This window comes from Myotis brandtii, unplaced genomic scaffold (assembly GCF_000412655.1).
Source record: "Myotis brandtii unplaced genomic scaffold, ASM41265v1 scaffold485, whole genome shotgun sequence".
Taxonomy (NCBI): Eukaryota; Metazoa; Chordata; class Mammalia; order Chiroptera; family Vespertilionidae; genus Myotis; species Myotis brandtii.
In genome coordinates, this window is record NW_005368527.1 from 703,651 (window position 1) to 717,794 (window position 14,144).

Sequence of the window (14,144 nt, forward strand, 5' to 3'; positions counted from 1 at the left end):
TACTTTCTGTGACTACTCTCAGGACCTCATGGAGGTGGACCTCACAGTATTTGTTTCTGGTGTGACTGGCTTATTTCACTTAACACAATGTCCTCGAGGTTCATTCATGTTATAATATGTGTCAGAATTTAGTTTTCAGGGCTGAGTAATAGTCCGTTGTATAGATGTACCCCATTTTGTTTATCCATTCATCCTTCTATGGACACTTGGGTTGCTCCCACCTATTGGCCATTATGAATAAGGCTGCTGTGGACATGAATGCACAAATATCTGAGCCCCTACTTTTGCTTCTTTTAGAGATCCATCCAGAAATGGGATTGCTGGAACACACGGCAATTCTGTTTCATTTCTTTTGAGGAACTTCCATACTGTTTTCCACAACCTGGCTGTACCATGTTACATTCCCAGCGGCAATACATATGCATTTCGGTTCCTCTGCATCCTGGCCAGCACTTGTTATTTCCTGTTTTGGGTAGTAGCCATCCTAACAAGAGTTCGTGTCATCTTCGTTTTAAGTCAGACCATCCCAGTGGGCCTCTCCAAATCTGGTGATGATCTACCCAGATCGTTTCCCAGGACGCAGTGACCAATAGAAACTTCATGTTTCCTGCACGGTTGATGTGGCTGGACGTCAGCAGGTGGAAGAGCCTGGGAGTCTGAGCCCAGGGGCACCACCAGCTGGAGTGGGTGGGGACTGAGGCTCAGGTGGGGACCTGAAGTGCAGGGTTTCTTCATCTTTGTTGCCGGAGGAAGTAGGAGCATAGAGGGAACCCTTGTCTAGTAGGACTGGGTAGAAAGAAGAGGTGAGGACAGGACCCACCCTTTCAGGAATCCCCTTGGCATTGCCTGAGATTGATGGGCTCCCCCTGTGAGGGCGATTGAGGTTGATCTCTGATGGGGTCTTCTGGGGCCAGCTCTTGTCTCCCTTGAGCTGGGGGAATGGACGTTTAGTTGTCTGGAAAATAGCGAGAATGAGCCTGGCTGGTGTGGCTCAGTGGTTGAGCATTGACCCATGAACCAGGAGGTCACAGTTCGATCCCAGTCAGGGCACATGGTTGGGTTTCAGGCTCAATCCCCAGTGTGGGGTGTGCAGGAGGCAGCCGATCAATGATTTTCTCATCATTCATGTTTCTATCTCTTTCTCCCTCTCCCTATCTCTGAAATCAATAAAGCATTTCTTTTTAAAGAAAAGAAAATAGAGAGAATGATGGGACCTCCCTCTAAGGATTGATTTAAGATTCCATGAGACAGCGTGTAGTAAGGGCACCGTATCTAGTCACTGAGTTATCATTGTTACCCACCCACCTTGTTTTGGTTGGCTGCTTCAGGAGCTGACCCTAGATCAGGGATTTGAGGGCAAGCAGTTTATCTGGGAAGTGATCCCAGAAAAAGCAAGGAGGATGTGAACCTGAAAGAAGTGAAAACAGGGACTCAAACAAATACATGTCCACACAGATGCATAGCAGCACATGTCCCAATAGGCAAAAGGTGGAGACATCTAAGCTGTCCATCAACAGATGGATGAATAAACACATTGTGATATATCCTTACCATGGAAAGTCACTCAGCAGAAGAAATAAAGCGCTGACGCATGTCACAAAGTGGATGAACCTCGAGAATATCATGCCGAGTCCAAGAAGCCAAACACAGGTCACATGTGGTATGATTCCATTGATATGAAATGTCCAGAACAGGTAAATACACAAAGACAGCAAGTAGATCAGTGGCTGCCAGGGGCTGTAGGTATGGGGGGAATGAGGAGTGACTGCTCAGGGGGACGGGGTTTCCTTTTAGGGTGATGACAACATTTTGGGACTAGATAGAGTTGATGGTTGCACAACAGTGTGAATGCACTAGGTGCCACTGGACTGTGAACTTTAAAATGGTGCCTTCTATGTCGTGTGACCCTTATCTCAATTTAAAGAAGGAGGAGGTGAAGGTGGAGGAGGGCAAGGAGGAGGAGAAAGAAGTGGAGCATTTCACAGAGAAACTTTCTATTGTGGCCAGCTGGAGTTTAACCCCATTGGTAGTGCACGTGGAACCCACACCTCAGGGTCATGGCACCCAAGGGGAGAAGGCGCTGGCGTCTTTATCTAGCAATGCTCCCCCGTCTTTGATGAGAGCTGCTTTGGGGGCAGGGCGTGTCTTCATTCTCCAGCACTCTGACCAGCCACGGGGGCAGAGAAGTCAGGAGGGATGTCCCGCAAAGTCAAGGCTGAGGACATGTGGTGGGCACTGGGGCATCCGTCTGGCCAGCTGGCGGAGACCACTGCTGAGGGCAGGAGAGAGATGTACTCTTGGCCTCTGGAACTCACAGGAATTGAGCACCTACTGTGTGCCAGGCACAGCAGGCTTGACTCCACAGGTCACTGTGCATATGCATATGGCATACGGGTGGCCGGAGGGCGGTTTCTGTCGGCACTGACCCCTACCCCGTGTGTCCCCCCAGGATGCTGCCCATCACGGAACATCTGCTGCACCTGCTGGGACTGGAGAAGACCGCCTTCCGCCTGTATGCCGTGTCTGCGCTCCTCCTCTCCCTGCTCTTCTTCCTCTTCCACCTGCTGCTGCGGTTCCTGCGGCTCTGCTGGCACTTCTATGTCACCTGCCGCCGGCTGCGCTGCTTCCCCCAGCCACCCCGGCGCAAAAAAAGGCTGCTGGGCCACCTGGGCATGGTGCGTGTGGGCCGGGCGGGCCGGGCTGGGCAGATCCCATGCATTCAGGGAGCCTGATGGACTGTTGGCTTTCCTCATCCCCCCCAAGAAACTGGTTGGAGCCAGGATGTAAGACTGAGGCTCAGAAAGGGCAAGCAGTTTGCCCAAGGTCATGTGGCTGGGATGAGGCAGAGCTTACGGCAAAGTTTCCTCTGTAATTCCAGGCTATGGCTGTACCTTTCATATGATATAGGTTATATCTGATGATATAATAAGATATAATATTCAGAATACAGGTACCAATGCCTGTGAAGTTCATTAGATTCTAGGGCCTGGGTGGGGGATGAGGGGGGCATGGTCCTGTAGATTTTGTTGCTCCATCCCCAACCCCAACTTTGTTCCATACTTTATCTCCCTCTTTAATGGTGTAGTCCCAGGTCAGGGCGCCAACCCTTTCCTTGCATTTCATTTCATTTCATTTCTTTCTTTCTTAATCCAAACCTGAAGATATATATTCTATAAACATTTGATTTGAGAGAGAGAGAGAGAAAGAGAGAGAGAGAAAGAAACATGGATGTGAGAGAGAAAGATCTATCGGCTGCCTTCTGTACTTGATCGAACCCCCAACCGTTCAGTGCTTGAGACGACACTCCAATGAACTCAGCCACCCAGCCAGGGCACATTTTATTTCTTATTTCACATGTATGTGCCAAGTATTATGCCAGGCGATTTATAAATGTTTGCTCCTTTATTCTTCTTGACAATCCTAGGAGGTAGGTCCCGTTACTATCCTTACTCTGCACCTGAAAACACGGAGGCTCAGAGAGCTTAAGTGACTGGCTCTAGGTCACACAGCTTGTGAATGGCAGAGCCGGAGTCCAAACCCGGCTCTCTGGCTCCAACACACCTGCTCTGAGCTCTCTTCCCTCTGCTACCTCTATTTTCTGGATAAGAAAGGCTGGACTTTTCTAGAAGGGCTTCGCAGGCCAGGGGAGAGAAGTCCAGACCCCTGAGGGCCCTGAGGCCCCATGCTGAGTGTGGAAGAGGACTTGGGAGAGGTACCATGGACCTGATGCCCTTATCGACCAGCGACTGCCTGTGTGGCCTTGGGCAAGCTCCTTCCCCCTCCAGACCTCAGTCTTCCCATCTGCATTGCAAGGACTGTGGTCATGCCTCGTAGCCTCATGGGATTGTTTTGATGATTCCTGCAGTCACCTCTGGGGCGGGCTTGGCACGGAACCGGCTACACAGTGGTGCAGCTCAACTTCTGGGGCCTGCAGGGACAGAAACATCTAGAAACATTTTAGATACTGCTTAGAGGGCGTGTCTCAGAAGAAGGAAGTGGGAGATGCGTTTCCACTCAATAGTACCAAGAACATTTATTTAGCTTATTTTTTGGAATTATCCCCCTGGGGCCAGCACTCGTCAGGTTTTGCCTGTTTGTGCCTGAATCCCATCCCTCTCTTCCATCCTCACCTCTGCTCAGGCCGCATACCCCGCCGTTGGACCATGGTCCAGCCTCCTCCCTGGGCCCCTGCCTCCGGTCTCACTTCTTCCATCCCCCATCCTGTCTCTAGAGAGATTCTTGAATCCACCATGTCCCTCCCCTGCTCACACACGCTCCATGGCTTCCCACTGCTGTCTGAAGGTGTTCAGGGCCCTTTCTACTCCAACTCCTCCCCTCCTCCCCTGTTCCACCAACCCCCTCCAATCCCATGGAATGACTTCCTATTCCTGTCACAAGACGCCCACTTCCCCCCGCCCCATTCAAGGCCTTTGCTGAAACTGTGCCCTCTGCCCAGAATATAATTTCCTGTTAGATGAACTTCTACTCATCTTTCATGCTGAATTTCCAGTGCCCTTACTCCTCTGGTTTGGATGGTGGTCCTATAGGTAGGCTGATCCTGATAGAGGAGCTACAGAGGAGTCATGTGTTCATTTATTCATTCTATAATTGCTGGGCCTTACCACTGGCCAGGCACTGGGTTAGGCCCTTTCGGATCTGAGCTCTCCCCTAATTCTCACAGCCTGTGAAATAAGGATGGATCTGCCCTATATTATGGACTCCATCTTTGGGGCTCAGAGAGGTTAAGTGACTTGACCAAGGTCACACAGTGGCTGAGGGTGGATTTGAGTTCAGATGCATCTGACATTGAGCCTGAAGTGTTTCTTTTTCATAGAACATGTTGGTTCAGAGCGGGCGTGTTGTGGCCGGGTGGCCTGTGTTCAAATCCTGGCTCCGCCATAACGGCCGGTGGTGCCCACTGTCTGTCCATATCCTCTGGGCCCATTTCTGGGTGCAATGGCCTGACTTCCGGCTGCCAGCACCTGTGTTCCAGGGCTTTTTCCAGCAGCAGGAGCCCACTCTGCCGTGTGGACAGCGAGCCTGAGCGTTAAAGCCCCAGGAGGGCTCTCAGCCAGTGACTATGGGACCGTGTGAGTTGGTGGTTGACTCTGAGATACGTGTCCCGCAGGGGTCCCTCGTGGCACCGAGCCCTGGTCGCCCATGTGGTTACTTTCTTGACAACTTATTCTTTGCTGGCTACCTTCCCTGCCTCTGTCGCTTCTCCCCTTCCCCATGTTTTTTGGGGTCACCCAAATAAACTACTTTCCCTGGAACTCTTGTCTCAGGACCTGTTTCTGGGGAGGCCAAACCAGGACAGCCACTTACCTGTAACTTCAGATAAAGTAAAACGGTGAAATAGTAACAATTCTGTCACTGGGTTCTTGGGTGGGTTGAACATATAAATCTGTGAAAAATGCCCCAAACAGTGCCTAACATTGCAAGCACACGCATGTGTTAAATATGACAATACTAGGAATAGTTTATTACTAACAGAGCAAAAACTTGATAAATACCAACCATTATCATGAACGTGTTTACTGTGCCTGTTTTTATTTCTTTTCTTTTTTTAAAATATATTTGATTGATTTTTTACAGAGAGGAAGGGAGAGGGATAGAGAGTTAGAAACATTGATGAGAGAGAAACATCAATCAGCTGCCTCCTGCACACTCCCTACTGGGGATGTGCCCGCAACCATTGTACATGCCCTTGATGGGAATCGAACCTGGGACCCTCCAGTCCGCAGGCCAACGCTCTATCCACTGAGCCAAACCAGTCAGGGCTGTTTTTATTTCTTGAGCATCAGCTGTGTGTCAGGCCCCGCGTTGGGGTTCTGATGCTTTGGTATTCCATGAATTCTCTCAACTGTCCTCAGACAGAGTTGATTCTTCCCCACTTTTCAGATGAGGAAGTGGAGGCTCAGTGAGGTGCAGCCACTGTCTGCAGTCATATAGCCCTTCTCGGCTTGTTTGGGGTGCAGGGAGGCGGCAGGGGGGAAGGACTGGCAAAAGCTGGGGCTGGACACCTCCTCACTCTCCTTTCCTACCACCCCCACAGTACCTCCCAAATGAGATGGGCCTCCAGGATGAGAAGAAGGTGCTGGACAACATGCACCATGTGATCTTGGTGTGGATGGGACCTGTCTTGCCACTGGTGGTTCTGGTGCACCCTGATTACATCAAACCCGTGGTGGGCGCCTCAGGTAGGTGGGCTGGGCCTCTGAGTGATGGGTAAACCCTCAACTCCCAGAGTCCACCAGGGCTTCTAGGCAGGTGGGCTATCCAGAATAAGGGTCATTTGAGTAGGGCTTTGAAGAATGAATAGGAGTTCACCAAAGCAGAAATGGCAACACAGAGAGTGGGAATAGCATGGGAAAAGGTATGGTTAATAGAGTCCCAGGAACTTTAAGAGAATGCCCATCCACTGGGAAGTCAGAAGCAAACAGGTTTGAATAAGTAGTTGTTTGCCCAAGACTTTGTTAACTGGTTATTGCTTAATTCTAATGGCACTCCCATCATTTGGGTTCTGACTATCCCAACCTATAGCCTGCTTTCTTCACTTGGGCTGACTCTGACTGGCGGAGAGAGAGATCTAGAAGGATTGTTTCTTTCTTCTGCAATCCACACCTACCCCATTGTGTAGGACTCCCGTGTGCGTGGTAAGCTCTTGCTCAGCCTTCAACACCCAGTTCCAATGACCCCCCTCCCCTCCTCCTGGAAGGTTTCCCCGACTCCCCAGCAGACCATACCCCTCTCTCCGGGACTTTCCCATTCTCAGTCCACACTGTTTGGGGTTGAGTGTGTCTGTCTCTGTCTTCAGTGTGGTCTCGCATGTAGGTAGCTGGGCACCTTCAAAAGCATCAGGGGCATTTGAGAGAACAGGGACGAGAAAGAAAGAGTCCCAGGAGTTTGAGGATCTCTTGCCTCAGCTTGGGCCTCTACAAACATACGTCTGGAGACTGCCTTCAAGGCTGCCACCAGGAGCCATGAAAGAGTAAGGGGCTGTCATCCTTCCCTCCCCCTGTGAAGCCCTCCCCATGCCTTTACATCCCCCATTGTTGCATTTGTGAGGGGTGACCATCCCCGTTGCACACATGAGGAACTGAGGCCCTGGGAGAGGTGACTCTTTCAAGGGATGGGCACTGCGTTTGGGAAGAGCCTTGGGGCCAGGCCTTGGGTGGGCGGGTTCCAATCCTGACGGGAGCATGTGCTCTCAGGATCAAGAGATCCTGGGTCACTTGCTGTGTGACCCAGAAATTCATCCAGGCTCTCCGGGCCTCAGTTTCTGATCTGTAAAATGGGACTGTTGTGAAGACTAAATAAATATAATGTAGGTAGGTGCTAATAAGGGTTTCTTCTCTTCTGTCTTTTTAATATACACGTTTTTCTTTCTCTCCCTGCCTCTTCCTTTTCCCTTCTCACCCGCCCCCTTCCTTCTCCCCCCAGAGCATTAGTTTCCTAAATGTCATCCTGCTCGGTTTGAGACTCCAAGTAGATCAGGAAGTAGAGCCCCCACATGAGCTTGGCACTAAGTAAATGCTGACGCCTCTTCCTCCCCCCACCCCTCCTTCAGGACAGGCAGGATATCCACGGCCTCCCCCACCAGAGGAGCAGGATGGGGACTTCAGGTTGGGGAGGGTGGGGCCTGGCCTCAGGGTGCCCCTGCCCGTCCATGCCTACCCCCCTGGGATGGGACAGGTCTGGCCCAAAACTCAGACTCCATCTCCCTCTGGGGCCTCCTTGGGGGTCTTGCTGCTCTGAGCTTAAACCAGCACAGCTGATGGGCCCTGAGGAAGGCGTGAGTCCTCTTGGACCCTCTGTGTTTTTTTGTTTGTTTGTTTTTTTATCTCCTAATGGGCATTTGGGATAGAGAACATTAATGCGAGGAAGTAGGTGAAAATGCTTTACAGGGGACAAGGCGTGATATATAGGCATATAATTATAGCTTAGTTTGATACATTCATTTTTTATTGAGATGGAATTCACATAACATGTAATTAACAATTGTAAAGTGCACAGTTTTAGAGTGTAAGATAATTAGTGTGTTCACAATGTTGTGCAACCATCCATCGGCTCTCTCTAATTTCAAAATTTTTCATGACTCCGTAAAACACCCTGTGCCCATTAAGTAATCACTTACCATTTCCCCCTCTCCTCATCTCCTGGTGAATATTAATCCATTTTCTGTCTCTATGGATTTTCCTATTCTGGATATATCATAGGAAAGGAATTATACAGAATGTGGTCTTTTGTGACTGAATTCTTTCACTCAGCATAATGTTTTTGAAGTTCATTCACATTGTAGCAACGATCAGTGCTGGGGGGATTCAGGCGATCTGGGGTGTCTGGAGTGAAGATGATGTGTGTGGAAAAGTAAAAAATTAGACAGGAGCTGGACACAGAGTACCTGTGTGCAAAGCGAGTGAGCTTGTGTTTTACTCTGGGGCGAGGTATTTGAAAAGGACAACCATTGGACAGGTCTGTGAGCCAGAAGGCCTTCTGGGAGTCCCAGCCCGGAGTCCAGAGTCCAAAGAGGAGAAGAACAGCTAGACTCCCACTTTCCTCTCCAATATTTCCTCTTCCAGGGAGCTTGCCTTGACTTCCAACAGCCTTTTCTCGGTGCCTCCCTTCTCTCATGACACACTTCCTACCATCTTGATAACTGCATGGCGTGCTTCTGCTTCCCTTTCCCACCCACCCCGCCCCGAGCTCCTCCAGGCAGGGCGTGGAGCTGAGCCATCTCTGGATTTCCAGCATCATCCAGCATGGGTTGGGCACGGAAAGGTGGCAGAAGAGGCCTGTGTTCAATGGGGGAATGAATGAGTGGACAGGTGACTGTGTGAGTGATTGGCCAATTCCTGGGGAGTGTGTGTGTAGGCAGCTGAGTCACAGCTCAGATAAAGTGACATCACTTGAGTTTCAGGTACTTCCTTCCTAGGCCCCTACCCATTCTGTCCCAAATTTGTTTAGCATATAGAAAGAGAATTCACCCACCCACTCACTTACCCATCCATTCATTCATCCATTCACTAATTCATTCGCTTTTTCATTCATTCATTCATTCATTCATTCATTCATCCATCTATCCATCCATCCATCCATCCATTCATTCTTTGATTGATTCATTCATACAATAAAAATTTATTTAGCACCAATGTATCAGAGATGATCGTGGTCTCTCCCCTTTAGGTGATTGTTACGGGAGTGATGGAATTCAGAGTGATTGGTCGGGGAGGGTATGGTATTCACGCAGAGACTAGAAAGATGAGAAAAGAGTGTTTGAGGCAGAGAGGCATCTGGTGGAAAGAAGCAGAGAGAGAACACAGCTTTTCCCAAGGAGCTGAGAAAAGTTTTATGATGTTAGAACATGAAGTATGTGTTGGGGGTGGGGTGGGGTGGGGTGGGGATAGAGGTGTTTTGAGAGCGGTCTGGACTGGGGTAGTTCACTTAGGGCTTTGAAAATGGGCTGAGAAACTGGTGCAGGAAGGGACATGGTCCGATGTAGAGTCAGATAAGATCCCCATGGGGCCACGGTTCAGGACAGGCTGGAGAGGGCAAGGATGGAGGCAAGCATAGAAGATATAATTCCGGTGGCCTGAGCTGGCAGAAAAGTGGGGATGGATGAAGTTGGAGAAGGCCATTCTGGATGGGGAGCACAGCCTGGGCAAAGGTTTGGAAGTGAGAGACAGCATGTGGGGTTACTTAGTGGATGTTGAAGGATGAGGTGGGAGAGGCACACAGGGGCAAGATGGGACAGGGATTTTGATGCTAACCTGAGCTTGAACTTTTTTTACCAGGGCGATAGGGAGCCATGGGAGGTGTTTGAGCAGGGGAGCCTCATGTTCAGGTCAGCATGTTATAAGGATCTTTCTGGGGTAGGTGTTAGGATGGATTGGAGGGGTGAGGTGGGAGGTTGGAGCCCAGAGAGGAGTCCCAAGGAGGTCAGAAGCAGAGGTCAAAGGTCAGAATTCTGGATTGAGTCATCATTGCTCCTCTGTCTCCACAGCCGCCATTGCCCCCAAGGATGACCTTTTCTATGGCTTCCTGAAACCTTGGTTAGGTGAGTGTGGGACTGGGTAGGCTAGGGCTTCAGGGAAGAGGGGGGTGGAGCATGAGGTTTCTTGGGGTGTCTCAGAGTAATAGGAGAGACCCCTAACCTCAGTCTTCTGGGCCCAGGGGATGGACTGCTGCTCAGCAAAGGTGAGAAGTGGAGCCGGCACCGCCGCCTGCTGACTCCTGCCTTCCACTTTGACATCCTGAAGCCCTACATGAAGATATTCAATCAGTGCACCAACATCATGCATGTGAGTCCCAAGGTTTCATGGGCAGAGATGTCCTGGAAGTGAGACTGGTCAGGCTCCAGCTCGCGGGTGAGCCATGTGATGCCACAAAGCCTCACTTCCTTTATCTGTATTGGGCTTGTAGTGAGCATGCAGCTGGGTCCTTGTCAGCCAGGCTTTAAGTCTGCATTCTTTGTGCCCATTTGCTGTCTCTCTCTTCCAGGCTAAATGGCGGCGCCTGGCGGAGGGTCCAATGGTCTCCCTTGATATGTTTGAGCATGTCAGCCTCATGACCCTGGACAGTCTTCAGAAATGTGTCTTCAGCTACAATAGCAACTGCCAGGAGTGAGTGTGGCCTACCTGGGGAAGACAGGACTAGCTGCTTTAAGGGCAAGGTGGTGGGAGGAGAAAGGTGGTGTTAGGCACCTATGGGCTGCTGGTGCTCTGCCAGACAGGCTGTGTCGTTCCAGGAAACTGACATCACCTCTCTGAGCCTGTTTCCTTATCCCCTCCCCCCATTAGAATTCCAGTTCCTTCCCCATAGTCATGGTGTGGGAATTAAATGAGATAATATGAATCAATGGCTTTGCATATAATGGGTGCTCAGTAAATGCTAGTTTCCCTTATTCTATGAAGACTATATGGTCTTTGGAAAGTATCCCCCCACTTTCTGAGCCTCTGCTTTTTTGTTTGATGACCATCCCTGACTGTCTGAGAGATGCTTTAAGAATAAAATGATATAGCACTGCCCTGGAACATAGTAGAGCCCTGTGAGTATTTGTTGAATGAATTAGTAAAATAACCATTGCCCTGGTTCATTCATTCATTCATCAGATATTCACCGTGTACCTACTATGTGCCTGGCACTATGCTAGCTACTGGGAATATGGTAGGGAAACAGACAAAAACCCATTTCTTTGGAGCTTATAATCTAGGTGGGGATATAAGAAATAAGGGACACAATGAATGTCAAGTTTGTAGCACATAGTAGGTCCTCAATAACAAGCTTATGACTTTGTTACTCAGGGCTTTGCAGGGATATGTTTCAATTGGGTAAGGTGGAGATGACCTTAGTAATTAATTAATTAATTAATCTAAGAAATATTTACCGAGTGCCTACTATGTGCTAGTCCCAGACTAGGCTGTAAATACAGTGGTCAATAAAAAAGACAAGGTCTTGCTCTTCTGGAACTTATATGTTGGTGGGGAAAAAAGCAGTAACCATGAACAAATAAATAAACAAAAAAATGACCGACTGTGAAAGCGTATGAAAACAAGCACACTTCAGGACCAAGGACAGCTCCTTGACCCCCTCCCCCCCGCAGTGATTTTGTTATGATTGTTGTTTTGTTTTTAAGTCCTCACCTGGGGATATGTTTTTGTTGATTTTTAAAGAGAGAGAGGAATGGGGGGGGGGGGGGGGGGGGGAGAGAGAAAGAGAGAGGGGGGGGGGGGGGGGGAGAGAGAGAATGAGAGAATGTGACAGAGAAATATGAATCTGTTGCCTCCTGTTTGCACCCAGACCAGGGGTCGAATCCACAACCTAGGTATGTGCCCTGACTGGGAATAGCATCCAAAACCTTTTGGTGTATGGGATGACGGTCCAACCAGCTAGCCACCTGGCCAGGGCTGTTGTTATTGTTTTAATAACAGCTTTACTGAGATGTAATTCACATACTATACAATTCACTCATTGAAAGTATACAATCCAACCATAATAAATTTTAGAATATTTTCACCAAAAAGAAACGCTGTATATTTTATTTTGGGGGATGATATGACTTTAGTTTATCCACCAGAGTGGAAATAATGTCTGTACAAAACCATACATTTGTTAATGTAACTTTTGTATCACAGTTAAAATCCAAACAGTTTTTAAAAAAAACAGTCATCTCAATCAAAACTCATTATGTTAGAATCAATAGCTTCTTTGAAGCCACAGGTAACACTTAAATAAGGTTAAGACTCAAATGCAGACATTTGGTTGCTAGGAAAGCTAATTAAATTTCCAACTTGCTCAAATAGAATTATAAAAAGGCAAAATTGTGTTTTCCACAGAGATACAGTCCCCTGGATTCGCCAACACTGGACAGCTGTTAGAGTACTTGGAGTCCTGAGATCATAGGAAATCCAAGCATCCTTTAGAGTCCAGTGGTTCTCAACCTTCTGGCCTTTATTTCTTAATTTTTAAAATATATTTTATTGATTTTTTTACAGAGAAGAAGGGAGAGGGATAGAGAGTTAGAAACATCGATGAGAGAGAAACATCGACCAGCTGCCTCCTGCACACCTCCTACTGGGGATGTGCCTGCAACCAAGGTACGTGCCCTTGACCGGAATCGAACCTGGGACCCTTCAGTCCGCAGGCCGACGCTCTGTCCACTGAGCCAAACCGGTTAGGGCTGGCCCTTTAAATACAGTCCCTCATGTTGTGACCCAACCATAAAATTATTTTCGTTGCTACTTCATAACTGTAATGTTGCTACTGTTATGAATCATAATGTAAATATCTGATATGCAGGATGGTCTCAGGCAACCCCTGCGCAAGGGTCATTTGACCGCCAAAGGGGTCGCAACCCACAGGTTGAGAACCGCTGCTTTAGACAGACTTCTGCTGTCCTTTCTTCCCAATCAGAGATTTGTGGGCGTGTGGAATGACACCACCACTAGCAATCGTAGCCTTGATGAGAGAGTCCAATTCTTCATCTCCATGAATAGCAAGTTTCAAACGAGGAGGGGTAATTATGTTTTACCTTTAAGTCTTTTGATGCATTTCCTGCCAATTTAATGGACTCTGTGGTGAGGTAGTCCAGATGACTGCGTTGTACACAGCAGTAGTCGCGCCCACATGTCCGTGGCTGGTCATCCTAGATTTTAGGTGTCAATGAATACAGTTCAGTGGAAACTGTAAGCTCACCCTCTGTGAGCAAGAAACTGCCTTCACCCTGGCCTTCCCGGGGTCCTTTCCCGCCCACTGCCAGCCAATTCAAATTCTGCTGACGCGGAAACAAGCAAGGCAGAGAAAGCACTAGTCAGCCACCCGGCGAGATCCCATCGCCTACACCAGTGGTCGGCAAACTGCGGCTCGCGAGCCACATGTGGCTCTTTGGCCCCTTGAGTGTGGCTCTTCCACAAAATACCACGTGTGGGTGTGCACGTACAGTGCGATTGAAACTTCGTGGCCCATGCGCAGTGGTCGGTATTTTGTGGAAGAGCCACACTCAAGGGGCCAAAGAGCCGCATGTGGCTCGCGAGCCGCAGTTTGCCAACCACTGGCCTACACCATCACACTGTGATTCAAACTGCCCCTACACAAGTGAGCACTCACCTCCCAGAACCCACTTCTCCTCCAGATCTAGGCAATCACTAATCTTCCTTCTGTGTCTACAGAGTCGTCTACTATGGAAATTTCATAGGTGGAATCATACAGACTTTTGTTCCTGGTTTCTTTTACTCACCATCATGTTTTGAGATTTATCCATATTGTAGTGTGTATCAGTAATTCATTTTTCAAAAATTGCTGAATAATATTCCACTTACTGCGTAAAACCACATTTTGTTTACTTGATGATTTGTTGATGGACATTTGGGTTGTTTCCACTTTGGGGCTATTATGAATAATGCTGCTATAAGCATTTGTGCACAAGTTTTTGAGTACATATATGTCTTTAATTTTCTTGCATATATACCTAGGAGTGGAATTGCTGAGTTATATGATAATTTTATGTTTAACTTTTTTGAGGAACTGTTGGACTTTTTCCTAACGTGTTTTTTTTTTTTAATTTTTTTTTATTGCTTAAAGCATTACAAGGGGTATTACATATGTGTCATTTTTTTTCCCCGCCCTTAACTTTTCCCCGGCTTCCC

General features: G+C 48.4%; 1 protein-coding gene and 1 pseudogene across 3 annotated transcripts in view; one reads left to right on the plus strand and one right to left on the minus strand.

Moving 5' to 3' along the window:
• Nucleotides 1–14,144, plus strand: part of LOC102257128 (cytochrome P450 4F22) — a 33,345-nt gene that overhangs the window by 10,937 nt on the left and 8,264 nt on the right. The window contains exons 1-6 of one of the 3 annotated variants that reach the window (XM_014547786.1): nucleotides 1,404–1,694; nucleotides 2,450–2,675; nucleotides 6,056–6,200; nucleotides 10,004–10,057; nucleotides 10,174–10,301; nucleotides 10,501–10,622. In XM_014547786.1, the coding sequence (XP_014403272.1) occupies nucleotides 2,451–2,675; nucleotides 6,056–6,200; nucleotides 10,004–10,057; nucleotides 10,174–10,301; nucleotides 10,501–10,622 (674 nt within the window). In that variant the 5' untranslated portion in view covers nucleotides 1,404–1,694; nucleotide 2,450. Of the gene's footprint in view, nucleotides 1–1,403; nucleotides 1,695–2,449; nucleotides 2,676–6,055; nucleotides 6,201–10,003; nucleotides 10,058–10,173; nucleotides 10,302–10,500; nucleotides 10,623–14,144 lie in introns of those variants that run through there. The other 2 variants (XM_005876316.2, XM_014547788.1) reach the window with 2 other exon arrangements.
• Nucleotides 12,874–13,759, minus strand: LOC106727827 (annotated as a pseudogene).